The following is a 25,392-nucleotide window of genomic DNA, read 5'->3' on the forward strand; positions in this document are numbered from 1 at the left end:
GGGTCATAGCCCAACTAATTAGAGAAAGAGTCGGTTTAGATGAGATGCAGTTTGAGTTCGTGCCAGGGAAAAGCACCACTGATGCTATATTTCTGGTAAGACAGCTGCAGGAGAAATACCTCTGTACCTGGCTTTCGTTGACATGGAGAAAGCCTTTGACAGGGTCCTCCGATCCCTTATCTAGAGGTCAATGAGGAAACTAGGGATAGATGAATGGTTAGTGAGAGCTGTGCAAGCCATGTACAGGAACGCTATCAGTAAGGTGGGGATTGGCAACGAATACAGTGAAGAATTTCAGGTAGAGGTAGGGGTCCACCAAGGTTCAGTCCTCAGCCCCTCCTATTTATCATATTCCTCCAGGCAATAACAGAGGATTTCAAGACAAGGTGCCCCTGGGTGCTCCTGTATGCTGATGACCTTGCTCTGATCGCTGAGTCACTATCAGAACTAGAGGAGAAGTTTCAGGTGTGGAAGCAAGGATTAGAATCGAATGGCCTTAGAGTCAACCAAGCTAAAACCAAAGTCCTAATAAGTAGGAAGGCAGACAAACTACAAATCCCTTCAAGTAGATGGCTCTGCTCGATCTGTAGAAAAGGCGTAGGTAGAAACTCTATAAGATGTACCCAATGTAAGCTATGGACACATAAGAAGTGTAGCAATATCAAAGGAAGGCTAACTGGGAAGATAGTTTTTGTATGTGGCAGATGCTCAGGAACAATAAACACTGAAAATGTGCAGAGAACAACTTCTGCCACATTCCAGGAAGAAAAATTAGAAGTAGTTGATAGCTTCCGTTACCTAGGTGACCAAGTCAGTAACGGGGGTGAGTGTTCTGAAAGTGTAGCTGCTAGAATAAGAATAGCCTGGGCAAAGTTCAGAGAGCTCCTACCTCTGCTGGTGACAAAGAGCCTCTCGCTCAGAGTAAAAGGTAGACTGTATGACGCTTGTGTACACATACATGGGCCGTGACTGCTGAGAACATGCGTAAGCTTGCAAGGAACGAAGCCAGTATTCTCTGATGGATGTGTAATGTCAGTGTACATACTCGACAGAGTGTAAGTACCTTGAGAGAAAAGTTGAACCTAAGAAGCATCAGATGTAGTGTGCAAGAGAGACGACTGCGCTGGTATGGTCATGTGGTGAGAATGTATGAGGATAGCTGTGTGAAAAAGTGTCACACCCTAACGGTTGAGGGAACCTGTGGAAGAGGTAGACCCAGGAAGACCTGGGATGAGACGGTGAAGTACGACCTTCGAACATTAGGCCTCACCGGGGCAATGACTAGCGACCGAGACCTTTGGAAATATGCTGTGCTTGAGAAGACCCGGCAAGCCAAGTGAGACCATAACCCGTGGCCTATGGCAGTGGTGTAACCATCCCACTTATGCGTACCTTTTCTTCATTGGACACTAAACTCTGCTTGCGAAGACCTGCCGAGGCAAGTGAAATCGGAATCAAATTCGATGACAGAACTGCATGACTGGCATCCGTGCTAGTGCAGCGCTAAGAGCATCATCCGAGCGTGATCGTTGCCAGGGCCACTGACTGGCTCCCATGTCGTGGTACGCAAAAAGCACCATTCGAGCGTGATCGTTACCAGCGTCGCCTTACTCGCACTTGTGCCGGTAGCACGTGAGAAACAACATTCGAGCGAGGTCGTTGCTAGTGCTGATGGATTGGCTCCCGTGCATGTGGCACGTAAAAACACTATTTGAGCGTGGCCGTTGCCAGTACCGCTTCAATTCCCCTCGTGCCCGTGGCACGTAAAAGCACTCACTACACTTTCGGAGTGGTTGGCGTTAGGAAGAGCATCCAGCTGTAGAAACTCTGCCAGATCTGATTGGAGCCTGGTGCAGCCATCTGGCTCGCCAGTCCTCTGTTAAACTGTCAAACCTATGCCAGCATAGAAAGCGGACGTTAAAGGATGATGATGATGATACACACACACACACACACACACACACATACATACATATATATATATATATTTTTTATTTTTATTTTTATTTTTATTTTTATCTAGTTTCAGCTCACGAGCTGTGGCCATGCTATATATTTATATACATACATACATACATACATACATACATACATACATACATACATACATACACACACACATATATGTATATATACATTTGAAAGTTACTACGATCGTTTCATGAATATACTACCTCTCGAAATGAAATCTAAATTTGATAATCATTATTGGGAAGTATATCCACACGTCAGAGAAAAGGATTAATTTCGGTGTAGTAAATCGAATGATGGAAATACCAATTAAAATCGTATGAGAAAAGTGTTGTTTAAAAAGTAATAGGTATAGATCTGTGTCAGTACAATTTGAGCTAAAAATTTCGAAAAAATAAAATAAAACCAGTTTTCAGAATTTTTAGCTCAAATTTATGCCAACACAGATCCATACCTACAACTTTTTAAACAACGCCTTTCTCATCCGATTTTAAATAGCATTTCCATCATTCGATTTACTACACCGAAATTAATCATTTTCTCTGGCGAGTGGATATAACTTCCAAATAATGCTTATCAGCTTTAGATTTCATTTCGAGTGGTAGTATATTCATGAAAGGATCGTAAGCACTTTCAAAATTTAAAAACAAAATTTTATGATCATAGCTGGACTTTATTTATTAATGCAATATTGCTTATATTATAGAATTATCTCTACTGCGATTTTTAAGATATAACTTTTCCTACCTTTACTCTCTAATATATAATCGCTCTGATTGAATCTCTAAATACCATTTAAGGTTTTAGACATTTCTCATACCAAGAGCACTAAAGTGAAATCCAGTACAATTTGTTTTCAACGGACATCGAAAATACAGAACACGTCTAAAGCATAATCAGCTTTGATTTCAGTATATATTTTAATTCATTATCACACACCCATCATTGTACATATTTTATCTCACTACCTTAGCTTTTGAGATTTTGTGTGTATATATATATTCATTTATCCTCGCCCCGAAAGATGAACAATTACCTCCCCTGTCCCTAATAATAATGATCACCAATTACCTCCTCTGAGATTTTTCTACTTAACATTTATTCACAAACTTTTCCATACACAAAATGGACTAAAATCTCCTTAAGAAAATACGAAATTACAATAATTTCAGTATCATGGTTAGCGAAAGCGAAACCGGTCGTCACACACAATATAAAATATATTAAAAAATATATTAAAACCATGTAAAGTGTGTGCATTTTCCTCCTTTTATTTTACATATATATTTTAGGTACAACTCACAACATGGTGATGATCGAAATTCCTCCCTTATATGTATGTATGAATGTATGTATGTATGTATGTATGTATGTATGTATGTATGTATGTATGTATGTATGTATGTATGTATGTATGTATGTACATATATGTTTATACACATATATATATGCGTGTGTGTGAGTATGTGTATGCGAGTGCGTATCTGCGTCTGTGTATGTATGTATGTCTGTCTATCTATCTATTTATCTATAAATTATCTTTCGTTAAATGCGAATCGGGATCTTGATTTCAAAGCATGTGTATTATCTTTATGTCTTGTGTGAAATATGGCCAAATCGTGAAAGCGCTCGTATGAACTAGTGTTTAATTCTGATTCCGTGACGTTAAGAAGATGTCCGAATCTTTTAGATGAGATTTTTTTCAGTCGTAAACAAAATTCTCAAAAGTAGCCCGACACTCCCAAACTAACTACTAAGGTACTTATAACCATGTGATTGTATAAATATCAGAATAATAATGTATTTTTAATTTAAAGAAAAAATCAGTTTTAATAATTACGAAGGGGCACTCAAAAGAAACAAGAATTTTGCCATGTTATTTTATTAACTTAATTTTACGTTTACACTTTTATCGCCTTCAAAGTCTTCTCCATTTGAAGCAATGGATCGGTCCAGACGCGCTTTCCACTGTTCGAAGCAGTGCTGGAACTCTTACGAAGTGATGCCGTTCAACGCCTCCATCGTTTTTTTCTTCACCTTTCCTACATCTGCAAGTTCTTTTGCACAAGCTTTCATCACCAGTAATAATCTTCGAAAAACTGTCCGGATCAACTTCCAACTGTTCTCTCAGTTCACGACACGTATTCATTCGTGATTGCTTTTGATCCTCCGTGAGCAAGCGATGCCAAAATTTTGCTTTAACTCTTTTCATTCGCAATTCCTCGCTCAAAATTCGTTGGCAGGAGCTGCAGGACACTCAAACCTATCAACAAGTCCACCAATTGTTCAACGACAGCTCTCCAGATCAGTTCATGAATTTTCATGATGCTTTCATTCGTTCGGGAGTTTGACGGCCGCCCTGAATGAGGTTGGTCTCCAAGTGACAAGTGACCATTAATAAAGCGTAAAAACCACTCGTGAACTTGTGCTTTCCTCATGGCAGCGTCCTTGTAAGCTGTTTGATGCACGACAACTGTTTCGGCTGCCGTTTTCCCCAGTAGAAAACAGAATTTCACGGATGCTATCTGTCCCTTCGCTTCAGCCACCACGAAAATCGACGAACCGGGGAGAAGCATTGCAAAACAAAGACGCACCACTCGACAGTACGACTCCAGTAAAAGACGCCGGTCGGCAGACTGATGTCTGAAGGTTTGAATTAACTGGGTTCTAGCGGTGGATGCCCAAACTACAACGGGCTTGTCCCACAAAAAAGGTTCCGGTTACTTTTGGGTACCGATCGTATTCTTTAAATGAAATTTCCAATTGCATAAATGCACACATTTTTGACACACTTCACTCTTCTTATGGAATTAATATGTCACATCACAGAAATTTTAATTCTTTAAAATTTATTCATAGTAGTGTTTTCTTTCCTAAATTAGAAAATATATTGAGCGTTGAAGATGCGTTTTGTTAAACAAATTGTGTAAGAGAAGTAGAAAAGCACATGACTAAATGTTTTGAAGTATTCTCTTCATGTTTCCACAGTTTAATTGCTGTTTAGATAATGTATGCTATTCATCACGTAGAGGATGCTCTAGTCTATATTCAGTTAACTGGAGTCCAATCACAACATATTTCTGTTTCAACTTGTTACAATGTTCTTTATTTGTTACTGTGTTCTTTACAGGTTTCTTTATTTGCAGCATGTTTTTCTTTATTTATCTTACCAGTCTTTCGTAAGTTTAGCAAAGACAGAACGTTGTAGAAAACAGGAAGATTTGAAACATTGTTTACTTATGCAAAATAATTACTTTTCTTTTCTATACAGCCAGTTATGATGGATGCATATTTACCACCAGGTAAAAATAGAAGAGTGACCTATTTGGGTCGTTTCGTGAATCCTTGCACAAGGTAACAATTCTTACTAGACATTTCTTTTGCTATAAATAACGATGACAAAATATATTATGCAACAGGTCATTTATAGTATATTTTGCTCTCGTATTTACAGTTTTTGTTTGAATAAAGTAGGTCGTGGTATTGATGTAGCAAATATTTTTCAATTAAAAGTCCTTTTTATTAGAAACTATTTAAGTCTGAATTTGAATTGGAATCTATTGTTTATAGAATTGGCAGACTTACTTTCCTGCTAAAATATATAGCAGAAATGCTGTGAGAGTTGAGACCATAACACTTCCATGGTCAAAGGTTCATCACTTTAAATCTTTGAGTCATTCTTGCATCCCACCTTCTGAAGGTAAACAAAAACAAAAGCCTGATTTTCTTACACTTCACCGAGAATTATTCTTTCTCAAATAATGTTAGAGACTTTAAAACAATTTTTAAAAAGTTGTACGAAAAGTCATTCAGCTAATGGAAGAGAAAAATTAGGGAACTTTGAGAAAAAATCTACATTGCAATAATTCATGTGAACACAGAACGAGAATCTAAACAACAACCTATCTTTTTATTCTAAACACCTTGTGGCAGATTGAACGTGAATACCTGATCACTGTTGTTTATCGCCACAGGAGAGCGCATCTTCTGTTTTGGTGACGTGAGTCCATAGCATATGTGATCCACTGGATTACAGATGAAATGATACTTCAAAACATCGCGGTATTTTGGGCTGATTGTGTGTCACCTTAGTTGAGGTAACCCCACAGCTGGACCGATGAATCTTATAAGAGTATAAGATTTTATTTACAGGAATCAGCAAACAAATTATTTACTGATACGTGTAGACGATTGGCGGACAAATAACAGCTCATTGTCTGCATATCTATTCCTTCGTTGTCCAAATTTGCTTTAAGCGCTATTGTTTAATCAAATAATTTATTGCTGTAAGTGCTCTTGATAAACTCTTGGTTGATAAATGAATTTATTCAATGAACGGATATAGAATAAACTACTTCCTTGTCAACCAGCAAAATCTACCATTATTACTATGACTACAACTTCTCTCTGAAAATAAAACTTGTTGATTGATTGTAATTCAATTTTCGCATCCCAACTGAAGTGCTTTTATTGACTGTTTTTTTCTAAAGAACCTTCTAAATTCATTATTTAATTTTAACAATTTTCTTCACACATGGATTTCACTAATAATATGTTCAATACTACCCGAAGAAATTGTGTGGTTATGTAATAATGTAACATATGAAATATTATGTAATATTACTAACAGTTATTGAATAAATAGCCGTGCTATGGAAATGTACATGGTATAAGTTGAGCTGTCCATTCATATTCCTTTATTATTTTATACACCACGTAAAATGTACGGCATTTGTTATCACATAAATGGATGCACAGAATGATTAATATCAATATACAACCGTTTGCATTCCACTGTCTGTTATACTTACCTGTTGAATGATAGTTTGAAATAATGTACCCTTCCTGAGTACGGTTAGCCAAATATGCGTTGGAGTCGCTAACAAATTACTCGCTAGATCATCTACATTCCCCACTACTTGATACATGTCCATATATCTACATGTATACATACATAAATAAACACACACACACATATGTATGTATTCATGTATAAGAAAAAGAAGAACATGGAGAAATTGACAGATAGATATCAATTTATTGAAACAAATCCAATTTCGAACAATATCAAACTCACAGAACCTACAATTGTTTCCATGTCCAATCAATTAATTCAAATTAGAAAAATTAATTTAAAGATTCATATTGAATCATAGTTAATTGAACATTTCGTCAGGATCAGAACTTGATAGAAAAAGGAACTACATCCCAATGTGTTGATATATCATTGATAGACTCAGCATTAAATTCAGATTGTGCGCTTGTGCATTCTAATGTATTTTTTTTAAAGCGCTACTTGTATATATGCAACTTTGTTTTAATTTATTTGTGCGCATGCCTGTGTTAATGTATTGAAAAACAAAGGAGCCGTTAGATTGTCTAAACGATATTTTGTCACAGTTAATTGTAATTAAAAACATTTATTCCTAATTTTCATTACTACTTGTGAAAGTACGAAACGTCAGTAAAGTTTTTTAATCAGTTAAGGATTATATTGTAAGTCACCTAGATATAACCTCCAGTATTAATAATTAAATGCTGAATTTTCATTTTTATAATTTAAAACATAAATCATACTTTAACTATGTATCACATGACCATGATGAAATTTAACATGACCATGATGAAATTCAGTCTGTTTTCATAGCACGGTAGCAGCATATTACATCGGCAAGACTTGTATACAATACATTTTTTCTTTGATTTTTTATTGTAATATCGACTAAGAATTATTTTCTAAGCTTCTTGGTTACAATTAATAGTATTAACAATTAAGTACTAATTTATTTAATGTAATTTAAATCATAAATATATCTATTGTTTGCCACATACTACGTGATGATGACGAATTCAAACTATTTACTATATATCATACCTGTACACTACGTCATCAAGATTTGTGCACAATATATATATTTTTATTATAACAAGGAGAAAAACATACATATTGAGGAATACACATTAATATTAGTGTAATCAAAGTTAATATATTTAATCCATTATCCAATTAATACATAGTATTTTTTACTTTAATATTACTTATTATTTTAATTATAATTATGATTTTCTACATATTTTTAGATAGTCGTTTTATAAGATAGTTAACTTATTGTTTTAGTAACGTTTTCATTTTATTTTAATGGCAATTATTAAATACATATTTACAGGCGTGAACACAGGATTCCCCCCCCCCGTAAGAAGCTTACGTCTAGAAGTCAAAATCTGAAATAATTCTTCAATACAAAGGTCACAATTAGTATCTACATGGCTTATTTCCCACTTTATGCTATACTTTTTATTATTGTCCTTCAAGTCCTAAATTAATTTGCTAAGACTGGTATAAGCCGACTTATTTTTATTATTAAAGATGTATTGATGGTCAGCAATACGTGTTTTGACATAATTTTCCGTTGAACCGATACAGAAATAATTTTACCTTCAGGTTTCACTTTACATCTATATACTACATTTTTTGCTTGCAATAATTTTTAAACAAACAGTAATTTCTAAATTTGCAATCACAATATATACTTTCATTTTTATTCTTATTTCTATTTTTATTTATATAATTACATTCATTATAATTATTGTTCCTACCGCTAGTCTTTAGGTTAAGATGGGATCCAACGTGGGTTGTTTCCCTTTGTACGTTAGAAGATTTATTAGTGCACATGCATAAATAAATCAAAACAAAGTAGTATATACACAAGTAACTTTTTTTTCAAAATACATTAGAATGCACAAGCGCACGTATCTGAATTTAATGCTGAGTCTACCAATGATATATCAACACATTGGGATGTAGTCCCTTTTTCTATCAAATTCTGAACCTGACAAAATATTCAATTAGCTATAATTTAATATGGGTCTTTAATTTAATTTTTCTAATTTGAATTAATTGATTGGACATGGAAATAATTGTAGGTTCTATGAGTTTGATATTGTTCGAACTTGGATTAGTTTCAATAAATTGATATCTATCTGTCAATTTCTCCATTTTCTTCTTTTTCTTATACATAAATGGTAATATACCCATATCCATTAATGTGCAGCTAACATCTTTTAGTATTCCACTGATACACCGGATAAAACCGGAGAGCTTTAAGAGGTATTCATATCCTTGAAATGATTAATATCGAACGATGAAATGAGTGCTCAACACTACATTGGTTGATATGTAATTTCTTTATTTGTAAATTACGGCTGCCATTAGTTTCATGTTAAGAAAGGCCGTAAAATATCCTAGTTTATTACCAATTTTTCATGCCGATCACATGGAGAAAGGTATTCGCCTCCATTTTGGAAAACAGTCATTTTTCGTTCACGGGATTTATCGTAAATTCACATCAAGGAAACCATGAAATAAGGAATCAAGGGACGTTACTTTAGGGTGGTATCTTTTAGAGTTTGTCTCTCTTGGATTTGTCAAACTCTAAAAGATGCCCCACCCTAGAGCAACGCCCCTTAATTCATTGTTTCATAATTTCATTTACGTAAATTTACAAGAAATACCGTAGACGAGAAAAGACTGTTTTCCAAAATGCAGGCGAACACCTTTTTCCATGTTCGGCTTGAAAAATTGTTAAGACACTGGGATATTTTCCTACTTTTCTTAACATGAAACCAATGCTAGCCTTAATTCACAAATAAAGAATATATATATATATAATATATATATATATATGTGTGTGTGTGTACAAACATATGTATACACACACACACATATATATATATACAAATATACTTTTTCATATATATATATATATATATATATATATATATATATATTTACATATACATATATACATAATTGAGTCATGCTTTATTTTTATATCGTTTCAGAGTTGCATTCAATATGATGAATAATATTAGTGTAACTTATTCTGATGTAGCCTTACATTTTGATATACGGTTTCATGGAAGTCATTCTTATAATCGAAAGAAAGTTCTTTATGCGACCAGAGTGAAAGGCTTTTGGAATGGTGGAAATATATCTTCCCGTTTCCCATTTACTTGTGGTGAGCAATTTAATATAACAATACAGGAAGAATTAGATCGTTACAAGGTATGTGAAGGTGTTGCTATGTTCTTCATAGTAGTATCTATAAATTATCGTTATTTCATTTATTTCGGAGCAATAATCAGGTTTCACTGTGAGTGTCTATGTTGTACTTGAACGAAGGTAACCGCGTGAGCGAGAAATATATAGATGTTTTATTAGGGTGGTGATTTTTTTCAAGTCGAGTAAGGCCATGGTACCAGATGGTGAACTTTATGGTATAATGGCAAAAAAATCATAATCATTTCTTTCACAAAACACTCCCCCACCGATGACAATATATTTGACAACACTTGTTCTACGGGACATGCATATATTGTTCAAGTAATAAGACGTACTGTACTGTTATGCATTGTTAATGTAATAAATGCAGACTAATACAACAGTAGTTTTCAAAGGTTCTTCTTGGTTAAAACAAATCGTAGATTTAATTTTTCAGAAGACCTGCAATCTAATTCCTCATTATTTTTACTGCACGTTCAGCACATATATTTGAACGCTGAACATCTTGAATCACTGATTTTTCAAGATTCTAATTAATGTTCAAACATTTGCTTGTTTTAGTATTTCCAGAAACTGCTTCTGAAAGTTTCTGGTAGGCCATGCTGTCAAACCTTTGGTCACAAAACCACATTTCCATCCAGTTTCTGCTGATAAAACAACACACATCGTAGAGATTTCTCTATTTTGTGGCAGAGGCATGTATGTGAGAATGGCTAAGATTGCTCGTGAATTCCGACGTGCATTGCTAATTCTAGGAGAGTTTTCTAAACTTAATTTCTAGGAAAATGCTTTGTTGATGATAAAATCGGAAAGCATGACCAAGTTCAAATGAAAACTTAAGATCATCTCTTCAACCAGGATTATTATCCATTTGAAGTTTTGTTTCGTCGTGTTTTCATTCTGACACCAAATCCTCATAGCTTTTCATTAAATCGTCTCTGAACGGATATGATATATTAAGTGATGCAGGTTTTCCTTTCAGTGTATCATCCATCACATGTTTTAGGAGGCGGTCTAACACATGATGCTGGCAACCAATGTATTGAGGTGCAGGATATCGTCGCTCTACAAATTCGTTCTGAAGTTGAATGACCACTCCATTATGCTTTCCTGCATTTACACTACAAGTGTCTGTGATGATTATTTTGATTACTGGCCACAATTCGTAACCATCCAAAACTTCCTTTTGTCCTTGAAAAATGCTATCTGCTCTGCCATTTTTTCGAGTTAGTGCTGCTAATCTAATTTCTCTTGTGTTGGTTTTCACAACAACGTTCTTTACCCTTTATAACCTTTCCATCAAAATAGGGCACCCACTGGTTATTTTTGTAAAGTTTCTTTTAGTTCCTGCTTCATCTTTGCAGCCTCTCTCATAGCAGCTTTGTACACCCCTGACTGTGACGGAGTGGGGAGATGTACTCCTTCCTCTCTCAGCTGTTTGTAGACGTTGGCTGCTTTATGACTGCTTCAATTCCTTTTTTGTTTTTTCAGCAAGTTCATTGCTTTCTGAGTTGAATGCTGTTGTTTAGAGGTACCTACTCGTTCGTCTATTGGTAATGTGATTTCATCTGCAGAATCAGAAGTAGGAGTTTCTGATGATGATGATGATGATGATGATGATGATGATGATGATGATGATGATGATGATGATGATAATGATGATGATGACGACGATGATGATGTTGTTGATGATGATGATGATGATGATGTATCTGCAAGAAATGGGTTCATATTAGTGGCATCAATGCATACAAAACAATTTGTGTAATATTTGAGAATTCTTCAGGCACGTTACTTTACCTGCTTCAGCATATGGGAGAAACGCTTGTGAAGATGAATCTGCCACTCTTGATGAGGAAGGTGTTCCCTTTGAAGGATGAACCATAGCTGACTGAGATGTGGTGTAGCCATTTATACCGCCACTTCGAATTTGTGTACTGTAAAAGTCTTTGTCTTCTTCAGATAACCAGCTGCCATGTTGATTAGTAATGTCAAACAAATCTTCAAAATTTTGACCTAGTTCGGACGTTTCAAAAGGGTATCATACCTTGTCAACAGAATATTTACTTTCCTTACAATAAACCTTAATGTTATATACGGAAAATCAAATTTTTTTCCATAGATTCTCTAGTTTCTGAGCAATGAGCTGATTTCTTGCATGTCTGGATTTTTAAACTTTTACTAATACATTATACCTTCCAGTGATACCGGATTTTCTGGGGATTCTAGTTAGTTCAGTCAACTAATGTTTCGCATTCAGTATTATTCTTCGCTTTTTAACAGATTTTTCAAATTATTATTTTTTTTTTTTGCCACTTTTTCTTGTTTACTGCAGTTGCTTGACTTGTCTGCTTAAATGACATGATTGATGTTTTTATTTCACTGATTAAAGCAACATATTTTAATATCTGCAATAGAAAGAATAATGCATTCATGAATTATCTCAACAACAGATAATACTACTCAAAATATGAAGCAACTTTTACTACTGTGTATATAGTTATTGACATTTGGCCAGGAAGTAACTTCAGTCATAAACTCCTTTAAATCTAATAAAATAATGTGAAGCACTAATACCGAACGTAATGTGAGTTTGACTAAGGCAATGCAAGTGTGACACATTTGAAAATAGAAATATTAGTTGGTGGGGGAGGTGTTTCAAAGTTTGGTTATTTTCGGTTTGAACGGCAGTTTTTTAAAAATAATTTCCACGTAACTAAACACTTTTAAACTTCGTATACTAGTAGAATGTGTTTATAAAACATCTTTTTCTCTTGGCTTTATTGAGAAAATTCTATAGTTTGTAAGATATTTGTTGTTGTTTTCTTCAATTTCTGCAATTTCAACCAATCAATGACGTCTATTGAGCTGAAAACATTCTGTGCCGTATGAATATGTCCCTCGTTTAAGAAACAGATTGGGTTTATTTACATTTCTGAAGAAAAAAAGATACCCTTCCCCCGCCCCTAACCCTAAAACAGATTGAAATGCAATAGATCGAGACTAGGATCATAATTATTGGGTGACAATTTCATGACACCGCTAGAAAAAACTGCCGTTCAAACCGAAAAGATCCCAAAGATTTTTTTAAAAAGTGAACTGCTAGGCACTGTTTTCTCATCATTTCTCATAACAAGTCATCCTGGCCATGTTCAATATCAGAAAAAAATTTTTAAAAGTCATTACTCTAATGTTTTATAGGTTTTGATTGAGTAATAAAGCAGACAAGATCTGAAAGCGACTACATATAACATTTCATTTGAATATTGTATATATGTAAACAGATGGAAAAATAAATTATATTGGCATTAAAAATTCAATGTATTGCAAAGATGACAACCTTCACGATTTCAGCTGGTTATACAAATATAGTATTTTAAGGCGGCGAGCTGGCAGAAACGTTAGCGCGCCGGGCGAAATGCTTAGCGGTATTTCGTCTGCCGCTACTTTCTGAGTTCAAATTCCGCCGAGGTCGACTTTGCCTTTCATCCTTTCGGGGTCGATAAATTAAGCACCAGTTACACACTGGAGTCGATGTAATAGACTTAATCCATTTGTCAGTCCTTGTTTGTCCCCTCTATGTTTAGCCCCTTGTGGGTAATAAAGAAATATATATTATTTTAAGGCGGCGAGCTGGCAGAAACGTTAGCGCGCCGGGCGAAATGATTTGCGGTATTTCGTCTGCCGTTACGTTCTGAGTTCAAATTCCGCCGAGGTCGACTTTGCCTTTCATCCTTTCGGGGTCAATAAATTAAGTACCATTTACGCACTGGGGTCGATGTAATCGACTTAATCCCTTTGTCTGTCCTCGTTTGTCCCCTCTATGTTTAGCCCCTTGTCGATAATAAAGCAACAGGTATTTAGTCTGCCGTTACGTTCTGAGTTCAAATTCCGCCGAGGTCGACCTTGCCTTTCATCCTTTCGGGGTCGATAAATTAAGTACCATTTACGCACTGGGGTCGATGTAATCGACTTAATTCCTTTGTCTGTCCTCGTTTGTCCCCTCTATGTTTAGCCCCTTGTCGGTAATAAAGCAACAGGTATTTCGTCTGCCGTTACGTTCTGAGTTCAAATTCCGCCGAGGTCGACCTTGCCTTCATCCTTTCGGGGTCGATAAATTAAGTACCATTTACGCACTGGGGTCGATGTAATCGACTTAATCCCTTTGTCTGTCTTTGTTTGCCCCCTCTATGTTTAGCCCCTTGTGGGCAATAAAGAAATATATACAAATATATTATTTTGCTTTCACGTAAAAATGACAAAGCAGGTTTAGAAACAATTACCAGCTTTAGAGAATTCCGGTTGCCCTATTATTTCTTCTATTAATTTACTGTTCAAATTCTACTGATGGGTTTTCTATTCATCCCCTCAGTACCAGCAAAATAAGTCTCAGTAAATTATTCACTATAACCGTTTTACTGCAGACATCGATACCGTCATTGGTTTATCGCAATTCAATAATCTTACTAAAACCTGTAAAATAGTAAAAAGAAATACATTACAAATTATTTTTGGTTCTCAGTGAATTATTGATGAATGGTACTAGATATGACTGTATTCACATTTTCATTTTGTGTTCTGCATTGCTTCGCCTTATTCATACATTTCATTCATTAATTTTGCGACTTCAATGAAATTTATTGCCTTTTTATTTCAAAACCTAGATTTATACCAATGGACATCACTACACAGACTACAAACTATCTCCTGCTATTCTTGAAAAAGTGACCATCATAGCAGTTTGGGGAAAAGTTCTGCTCACAACTATTGAAATCAAGTAAAGCTTTTTCTTCGATACTACCTAGATTTATAGTTAGGAACGGAAAATTTGTCATTAATATATTACAATATATGCACACGCATGCACAAAAGCACACTCGAATGAAAATATTTTCACTCTCTTTGCCACTCACTCACTCTCTCTCTCTCTCTCTCTCTCTCTCATTCTCTCTCTCACACATACAGACACATACATACACATGTATTTTTATTAACGGTTGTTTTATGTCAAGTTATCCAGCGAAAGAATTTCACATTATATTCAAGGATCACTCAAGTCTTAGTGGAGTACATATTTAACGTACATTTCGTAGGAAATGGTTGAGAGGGACTTCACAGTTCCAACTTATTAGCGGTTATTAGATCAGTATATATTGTAGTTTTTAAAGCGTTATATATGGTGGTGCAAAAATAGTTGTATAGTTGTATATTTTATTATTAAAAAATAAAAACAACGTTGTACAATGTTAGCCCAAACATTGACACATTCTTTGAGTCTATCAGCCACACTACAGCACAGGTCCAGATCAGTGTTGATTTCCAGACAGGCTTCTGTAATGAATCCACGTAGCTGAGGCAGAGTGCGTGGTCTTCTCTGAAATACCTTCTCTTTCACATCTCAGAAAAAAAAATCTATGGGCGTTAGATCTGGGGCGGCCATTCAATACTCCCACGTCACCTAATTCACCTCCCTGGGAACATTTCACTGATAAAATTACGCACATGAACAGCATAATGCGGTGGTGCCCCATCTCGTGAGAATAAAATTGCCAAAGTTGGGCATTGTCTGCATTGCGGGCACGACCTCCTCGCGCAAAATTTCAAGGTAGTTGAAAATGACAGGCCGAAAGATTCCTGAACACGACAGATCTGCTCAAACAGTGACACCTGGCTAATTCATCTTAGTTATTAGTGTTTGGTGGTGGGGTTGTAATACCAGTAAGCACAATTATGTCGGTTGACATGACCTGATAACAAGCCTCATCCGACCAAACAATCTGGTCAACGAATTGCGGGTTTTCTCGAATCTCATTCAACATGACTTCTGCGAACTCCACATGACGATCTGGACCATCCTCTGTTAGGTGTTGCAGGTGTCTAGGTCGGTATGGTTTGAAGTTCATTGTATTCATGAAACGGCCGAGAGGGCCTTCCTGAGATGCCCAACTCAGCCGATGCTCGTCTGTTAGATTTCTTAGGGCTATTCATAAATGTCAATGCTACGTACATTGAGTTTGCCTTAGTGGGGACAGTTCGAGGACGTCTGGATTTCATGGAGTTCTTTACTGAACCCATCACTTTGAATTTGTGTCTTCATTTGTAAATCGCCTGTCATGAAGGCGGCACAGTGTGAAAGGTTTCTGCCCACTTCTGGTGAACTGTTTCCGCATTTTCAAATTTCCAATAATTATTTAGGAGCCACTTTCTTTCCTCGTCTGTCATATTTCTCGCCATTATGCTTCATTGTCATGTAAAAATATAAAAAAAATTAAAAACTCAGCCTACTTTTGCAATAAAAAATATATCCTCTGTGTGAAAAGTCTGGCTGCATACACGTTAGCATATGTTTGGTGCATACAATTAACAACACAGTTAATTAAGATTTATTCAGTGAGTTCTATTCAACACATGTTTACACGTGGTATTAGCAGAATCCTTAATAACTTTAGATGGCTCGCAGGCGAGATGAACAAATTAGTGAGAGAGATAGACTGGCAATACTTCTATGCTACCAGAAAATTAAAGATGGGGTCGCAAATGAAACAGTGAGTGATCTTTGCAATACCTTTCAAGTAGACCGCAATATACCAGCGCGAATTTATAAAAATGCAACTCTTCGTGGAACAATACAGTGGGGGTAACAAATTCGTGTAATAAATTTTGTGTTTATTTTTGTTTCATAATATATATTTTTTCGGATGCAGCTAGGCTTTTCACACAGAGGGTACAACTTTTAGCCTACTTTTGCACCATCCTGTATATATTATTCCTTGCAGGGTGTTCCTTTGTCCGTTAGCGTAGTTTAACTAAAAAGTAGCAAGAGTGTAGGCAAACAGGAGACATGGTTAGGATGGAGACGAACAGAAGTTTGTGAGTGTATGGTGTTGGTAGAGAGGAAGGGATGCTGCTGATAGTTTTTGCGTTTGATGAAAGAAGTTTGTGTTTGTTTTGATTTATCCTGCTAATTACACAAAGGAATAAATTTTTATAACCATTCATAAAGCACTCAGGTCAAAATTTGTGTCACTTGAAGCTTTCTTATGGCTGATCCAGATTGTTTGTATATAGTATGGAGGTTCATTATCTGGTGCGAAGCGCGTGGTGCATGTCGTGCGCCTTTGCGGGCGCCGACGCAGCCGATGCGCGACCCTTAGTCGAGAAGTGTCGGTTGGGGAGTTTGACTGGGGCGGTACGTCTGTCAAGCGGTAACGCAGGTGTCCCAAGGTGAGCTCAGCGTGGACGGAAACCACACGTTGAACAAAAGGGCAAAAGCTCGCTAGATCTCGATTTTCAGTACGAATACGGACCGCGAAAGTGTGGCCCATCGATCGTTTCCAAACAGCGGCGAGCTATGCGTCCGCCGTGAGGTGTCAGAAAAGTTACCACAGGGATAACTGGCTTGTGGCGGCCAAGCGTTCGCAGTGACGTCGCTTTTTGATCCTTCGATGTCGGCTCTTTCTATCATTGCGAAGCAGAATTCGCAAAGCGTTTATAAACCACGACAATACAATTTGCCACAAAGCGTAGGTGAGAGAGTGGCTAAAGTTGGTGCTGGGATTAAATACTGTCATTTAAAAAACAATTTTAATTGTTTTTTTTTATTTACATGCACTGCCTACGAGATCTGGACTGAATATTTGCATCATTGAATTTTAAATTAGAAGCCGCTCTAATTATGTAAACGTTACCGAGGTCACATAATGTATGTTTTGTTTATGTGCTTAGTAGCTGCGAGATTCCTCCAGGAAAAGTCCCTTTAAGATGTCGAATGTTACAAAAACTCTGATTTCCGTACGGGTCAGTTCGCTTCTCCTGGTTTGAGGTATTCAAAGTTCTTATAATATTCGACGTCTTAAAGGGACTTTCTCCTGGACGAATAATAAGAATATCAACAAATTACATACATTAAGTATGTGACATTGATTATGTTTACATTGTCAGGGCTGCTTCTAATTTAAAATTCAATTTTGCTTTACTTATGGGGTGCTGTTACACATCAGCAGACAGATTTTATGCTACCTGCATATATACCTCAGACTAGTGATTCGAATCCGCTTTGGAGTGACTCGGATATATGGTGTCGATGTCTTGAAATAACAGAGATATCCACTGTTCTCATTCACCTAAGGAGTGGTTCGTTTCCCTTGGTTTGAGATATTCCGTGTTATTTTTTAACCACCGATTTTAAAGGACGAATACTGCAGCTAACAAGCGTATAAACAAAACACATACATCAAGTATGTAACATTAGTAATGAATATTTAATTTTTTTACTTAACACGTTTAGGCAGGCTCAGACGCCAAATGTATTAGGAGCTTTAGTTGATGGCATGGGGTTCACCCTTTTAATACAAGACTGTGTTCAACACACTCGTCTCATTGGCGCCCGACTTTCTGGGACAATTGTCTTTCGATATATTGTGTCTCGTCAGCCAGAAGGAGCTGAGACTAACCAAAGCCACTGACTTTTTTTTAAATACTTTCAATGAACAAATTGTTTGCTACTCAGGGCTTATATCTGTCAATCGATAGATAAAACCTCTGCATCACCTTCATTTAGTTTCTTTATGAACGTTGTACATCGGACATTTTGATGCCTCGTTTACTTCTAAGATATATTGAATGTTCACATTACTTTTAGAATTTTTTCTTTATTTTTTGCTTCATTTATTGTTGTGGAAGGATTCCAATCACCCCATGTGATTAAAAGTGGACTGATACATTGCTATAAATAAAGAACTGTTGATTTCATGGGTAAGCATTTTACTGTGAGCCGTTGAAAGAGAGCGGTTAACCTTGTGCAATAGTAATCGTATTGCGTCGTGTAAATATTCCTTTCCCCCTACTTCATTAAATCATTTATCCAACACCAAGATTTAAAAGTGGCGACAAGTGTTCGAAGCTTGCGTTGGGCGTCAAATTTTTTTGTTTGTTTTTTGGTACGAAATCCCCCCAAAAAGAAAACACATTTAACACGGAGGACTTATTGACTACCGTGGTGAAAATGCAACGGCAACAGCAGCAACAACAACAGAAACTACACCAACAAAACCAGAAGTGACAACAACAACTGCAACAGCAACTACGACAGCAACAACAACAAAACCAACAGTCGCTGAAATTGATGCTGAAGAAGTACACGCCAGACAGCGTAGCAAACTCAATTGAAGTATTCAGTTATAATTGAGAAGAAAGGATTACCTTCTCTGCATATTTTCGAAGATACGAAGACATCTTCAGAGAAGAATATAAAAATTGGTCTGACGAGAAAAAAGTACGACTACTTTTAAGAAAGTTATCCCCTGCCTAACACGAAAAAATATAGTAATTATATTCTGCCTAAGAAGCCAGTTGACATTTATTTCGATGAGACAGTCAATATTTTATCGAAAAGTTTCAGTGACAGAAGTTCCCTGTTCAATACTCGCTGGCAATGTTTAAAATTGATAAAAAGAATAATAAAATTTCGTCACCTATACCGGAGTTGTTAATAGAGTGTGTGAAAAGTTAAAATTAAATGAATCAACCCAGGACATGTTCAAACGTTTAATTTTTGCTCAAAGGCTTACTGCAAGCAAAGATGCAGATACACGTTCCCGGATGTTAACAAAATTAGAACAGGACCAAATTTTAACTCTACAGATAGGAGCAGAAGAATGCCAGAGGATCATAAATCTATGACATGACGCAGATAAAATTGAAGAGAACGATTGCTCTCATATCCATACGTGTCGAACGGTAACAGATAAGAAAAAAGAGAAAAATGTCAAGTCTGAATCCATGTTGTGGATGCGGTGGTCTACATTTTAAAAGTAACTGTCCGTTAAAAATATAAAATGCTTCAAGTGTGGTAAGATAGGTCATAAAATAATCACAGAGTAAAACAAAACCTAAAATACCCTTCAACAGAAAAAATCACGTAAACAGAATATGAATGAGCCTCAAAGGAGATTTGTGTATGCAAAAATTAATAACACAAACGTAAAGTTACAATTGGATACAATTGGACCAGTGATTTCTCGGTAATTAACATAGATACATGGAAAAAATCAAATATCGCAGTTACTTCTTAAGTAATTTTGACCAAGCTTTGTTCATATATAGGCAACGTTTAAGCAATAAATTGACTGCATGTGAGTCCAAAACTTGAAATTCAATCCATAAAAGGAAATTAAGTGTTTCCATTTGAATCTGGAATATAATTATATGGAACCAAACATCAGTATCAGTTTATGACTATACGTATTCTTGTGTACATCTTTTTTGACCCACTTTAAAAAGAAACACTGGAGTCATATTTATTTATGAGTCGCATTTGGTCATCGATATTAATTGATTCCTCAATATTTCTTTGCTTCTTTCTCTGTCGGCAAAGGAGATATTACCTCTTAATTATTGTTATGCCTTAACGGTCGGTTATCATATTTTCCTTAATTTTTATCCTACAATTCTATTAGGTTATTACATTTAATGATTATCACTTCCAGTTCAATGCAGCGTTTGATGGTCCCCAAATCGCTGAATGTAGTTATTTCAATTACAAAATCCTTTGTTAAAATGCATTTCTTTTTTCTCAAATAAGTCGTAGTTATTAATTTTCCTTATACTTTTCACAGCAAGCACCAGCAGGAACCTTACGTTCCAGGTAACGTTACTGAACCAGAAGTGAAGCAGTTAATTGAAAAGGAGATGTCAGTGTGCGTAAGGGACGCTTGGCAAAGTTAATGTCCATTGGTTAAGTTTGGTGAGTAAAAGAAACAAACAGCAGGAGCGGGTGAGTTGTGCTGATGTTGAGTGTGGCAATGAAGGTGAAAGTATTGCTAAAGACATGACTTCACTGAAAATCTCCAAATGTGCATGCAATTTTATAGAGCATTTTGTTATGACAGCCAATACAAAGGTCAAGAACAGCCTATTGTATTTATTTCTTGAGAAAAAATACATTATATTTATTATCAATTCACCACATTGGCTGTGTTAAATCATGAAAGCTTTTCTCCGTGGTACACTATCATTCTAGTATAAAACGGTTCGTTGGTAAACTAAAATATTAGAATTAAAACTAAACAATTCTTGAAAGAACTAGCTTATTTTACACGAGTATTCGTAGTAAACACAAATTGAATGTAAAAAGCAATTATCTTTTTTCTTCCCATATTCACTTACCGCACGCAAGTATTAATGGATGCTATAGGATACTTAGGCATTAATAACCATAAAATTCTTGACTCTGTTGCTCGGCTAATACACACTATCTTGCATAGTATGCTAAGCCTATTCACCTGACAAAATATTTCACAGCATTTTACAATTATTTTTTATGGAAATAGGTGGTTTCTATAGCCTTCATCTATCTTCATTGATTCTTATTTTCCTAGCTCCATTTCCGTTGTTATTATTTATCTTAATATTTTCTTTTCTTTTTTTCTCCCTTTTCTTTTCATAGTCTGATCCTGTGCATAGAAACTCGCATATAAGGTCAATCTGTAGCAAATGTGACACATTTGTAAAAAGAATGAAATGGTGGTCATGGAAAATACATGCCACATAGTTGTACTTATATATACTGATATACATGCGAGAATCTCATTACAACGACATTCTTGCTAAATAAACACTTAAGAAATCTACGTGAGAAAACTATCAAGCGCTATTTTAACCCAATAAAATATTCTATTAACTTTCTATCTATATTCTAGCAATAAATATCATTTTTACTTATCAGCAAATACTCGTTTTTGTCAACTCATTCAGAATAATATATGAAATGCATATAAGATCAACTGAAAAAAACATTTGTCTATCTTCCTTAGATAACAATAAATCAGCGAAGACGGTTGATGGAAATAACTTTTATGCTCATTTGCTGTTATCCAATCATTTTTCCTACATGAGGAGAAATATATAAATGTTAAAGTGGGATTTCTACACGTATAAAAATGTCAAAACTACAATTTCGTAAAGTGTATTAAAGCTAAATACAAAGAAGATGCTAATATCATAACAATGTAAGCTTTTGATGATCCGAGTCTTAAATACTGCTTAGTTACCTTGTTACGATATTTCAATTAGTTTTCCATTGAAAACCGTAGTTTGGGAAGGATATAAGTGATTGTTGTGTGTTGGTAGTAGTCTATTGTCACAAGTTTTAGTGGTAACTCAATGACTGCAAAGGTCACGTCTTTATTTCACAGGAAAGAAAGTCAATATAACTTAGTCCAATTTATAAGATGTAAAAAACGACGAATGAAACTTTATGTATTGTTCAAGTGATTTATCAGAATCTAATATCAAATTATTAAAAATACCCATCTAGTTAAATGAATAGCACTTCATTCTAATGTCAGTTATCTGCTATTGTCTTTATTAAAAAATTACTGCGGTTATGAAGAATCTTAATCTCTGTCCATATTGTGTCTCAGATTGTAGAAATATCTATGTAATGTCTAATTGTTTATTTTAGCCAAAGCAAAAGAGTTAGGCTTTGATTAAAAATGTTCTCTCTACTTTTGGTGTTATGTAGTTGAATAAAAGAAAACTTAGTGAGTGTAAACTACATACAATTAAGGATTTGGAAAGTGCATAGATATAACGTGTCTAGACTGAATAGCAAAATATGAGAATCATTCCAGGGTTTTCCGAAAATCCGCCCATCCATTTGATCGTCCATGGGCGTTTATTTGGATGGGCAGTTATTTGTGGTTAAAAGCTGAAACAGAGTTAGTGTTCTTGTTTGCATTGTGTTTAGACGTCCATTTGCTCTGTTCGGACCTAGCCTTATTTCGTCGGAGGAATAATGTAACACCTTTGATTGATTACTACTACCTGAAAGACGTCGGCTGCACCACGCCACTTGTCTGATCCGATTATATTTATCATCATTGCTACGTGATCTCATTTACCTTGAATACCTCAATTTGTAACACAAGTTCTTATTGAACGCCGTATCCAGGGAATAACCACTGTCTTGCTGTTAATGTTCCTTACGTGTGTCACTAGTAATTATCTCGTTGCAAGCTTCACTACGTTATTGTACAGTAAGCTTTTGTGGAGTAAATACGTCTGTAGATAAATTCAAAGAATTTTTATTCCCAATAATGGAGCCGAAAGAAAATATATCAAAACGTGTTCAACGATCATATACCATTAGTGAAAAATTCAGTGCTATTAAATGAATGAAAGAACATTCTGGTAATTTATCTGCTGCGTCAAGATACTTAGGTATTGATAGGAAACGATTGAGAGAATGGTGCATAAAAGAAACTGAGTTAATCAATATGTCAGACAAGAAGAGGCGCAGATCAATTAGTGGAGGTGGAGGACCAGCACATAGAGATCTAGAGATTGAACTCTTACTATGGATTGTTGTTCAGCATACAAACAATATAATTGTAAAAGTTATCGCCGTTTACGGGAATATACTTTTGAATTGGTAAAAAGGTTTGGAATTGAAATGAACAGCTTTAGATGTTCTGATAAATGGATTTTCAATTTCATGAAACGGAATAAACTGACTGTGAGAGAGATCACACATGTTGGTCAAGCAGACAATAAAACACTTGGAGAAAAGACACAAGTCACCAGTGACAATCTAGATAGCATTCCAGTATTGACAGCAGATAAGGATGCTGACCAGATTTTATAATGTAGATGAAATACCTGTACACGTTGACATGCTGAATTCAACAACCATAGACTTCGTTGGCAATAAAAATGTAGATGCTAGACACTATGGTGCTACCAAAGCTCGTTTTACTGTTGTGTTGTGTGTTAATGCTGCAGGAAAGGTGTTGAAAAAAATGACTCACCTTAAAGGATTGAAAAACGTGCCTAAAATCAAGGTCCCAAAGAATATCTGCTTAACAGTCTCCAACAGGGGATCAGTCACATACGAACTAATGCAGCTGTGGACTGACAAAGTGTTTGGGCAGAGAACAGCACAACTATTTCATGCTCAAAATTCATGGATATATGCTCAGTGCACAAGAAACAGAGCTCCTAGAAGTGTTCAAACGTAGGAATACAATTCTCAAACTTATACCTCCTAAAACATCTTACTTGTAGCCATTAGATGTATCAATTATTGGTCCTTTCAAGAAAGCCCTTCGTGCTGAATGGTAGAATTGATTTTCAAATGGCAAAAAGGAGTATACAAATAAAGGATATCGCAAAAAACTTTCTTGTCAAGAGATAGTGAACTTTGTAACCCAAGGTGTTGCCACTTTAAATGAAGAATCTATAAAGCGTGCTTTTGAATGTTGTGGAGTTGCTCCTCGTGGACAGACTGTAGAATATAGCCTCTTAAACTCACGCTTACAGGATGTTTTGTCTGGCTTTGAGGTAAATGTGCCAGATGCACAAAATGAAGAAGATGAGATGCAAGTGAAATTAGCTCTGATGTGAATTATGGCCAAGCAACAAATGAAAAAATTCGTAACTATTCGGTTATTGTAACTATTCGGTTATTATTCTACCATAAATGCCCAAGGACATTATTTGTTCATACGAGGCTTCTATTCATGTTTTAAATAGTTTAATTTTCAATATTTCCTAATAGATCCATTGTTAACTCCAAAATATTTTTTAATATGCTACTTCTTTTTAGGCCGTTTCAGTTTCTTTATGTCTATATATTTGATAACTGAAACGATAGAAGTTCATTGGAATTGTATAAAATAAATATGGTTTTTGAGAATATTTTTTTATCCAAGGTGAAATATTTTACTTCTGTATTACCGCCTATGAGCGCTTATTATAGGTGGGCGGTAATTTAAGCCGAAAAATAGCTTTATAAAATAGAATTTTCCGTTTAACAGCACTGGGCGGATTTTCATAAAATCCCGGTATGAACAGGAGCCGTTTAAAAAGTGTGATACTGATGAGGAAAATAGGCTAGCAAGAAAACGTCATAACTTATTACACTTGAGATCGTTCAATTTTTAGTAAGAGTTTAATTAAATGAAAGAAAAATATTGAAGCGAATGATTTACAAATGTCATGAGTTAACAAAATAAAATGAATACATAAATGCATTAATCAATTTAACTTTGCGTTCAGTATGGTTACATGTATGTAAAGAGTCGAGTTGTAAAACTATGGTTAACTAAAATTATCAGTGTTATTAGTTTATAAAATCTTATGCAGATGTGTTCAAAATAGAAAAACAAGTAATAGGTTATATATTTAAAATCCCTACACGGAAATTTTATTGGCTAGCTCCATTGATATTTTCAGGTTATCGAAATTATTTAACTCACTATATTACAGATGCAAAACCTGACTGTATTTCTATTACGCGTAAAGAAGGTTCGGTGGGGGTACATTCCATCGCTCAGATTGACGTCGCAGTTGGTTGATAC

The 25,392-nt window shown here is 35.5% G+C and overlaps 1 protein-coding gene across 1 annotated transcript in view; it reads left to right on the top strand.

Annotated features, from left to right (window-relative positions):
* The window catches only part of LOC115217540 (galectin-4-like), a 24,815-nt gene extending 3,062 nt beyond the window's left edge, over positions 1-21,753 (top strand). Inside the window, exons 2-6 of the mRNA XM_029787267.2 lie at positions 5,243-5,325; positions 9,814-10,036; positions 14,698-14,810; positions 20,650-20,777; positions 21,480-21,753. Coding sequence (XP_029643127.1) covers positions 5,243-5,325; positions 9,814-10,036; positions 14,698-14,810; positions 20,650-20,758 — 528 coding nt within the window. The 3' untranslated portion in view covers positions 20,759-20,777; positions 21,480-21,753. The remainder of the gene's footprint in view (positions 1-5,242; positions 5,326-9,813; positions 10,037-14,697; positions 14,811-20,649; positions 20,778-21,479) is intronic.
* Positions 21,754-25,392: the final 3,639 nt, after the last annotated feature.

This window comes from Octopus sinensis, linkage group LG11 (genome assembly GCF_006345805.1).
Source record: "Octopus sinensis linkage group LG11, ASM634580v1, whole genome shotgun sequence".
NCBI lineage: Eukaryota > Metazoa > Mollusca > Cephalopoda > Octopoda > Octopodidae > Octopus > Octopus sinensis.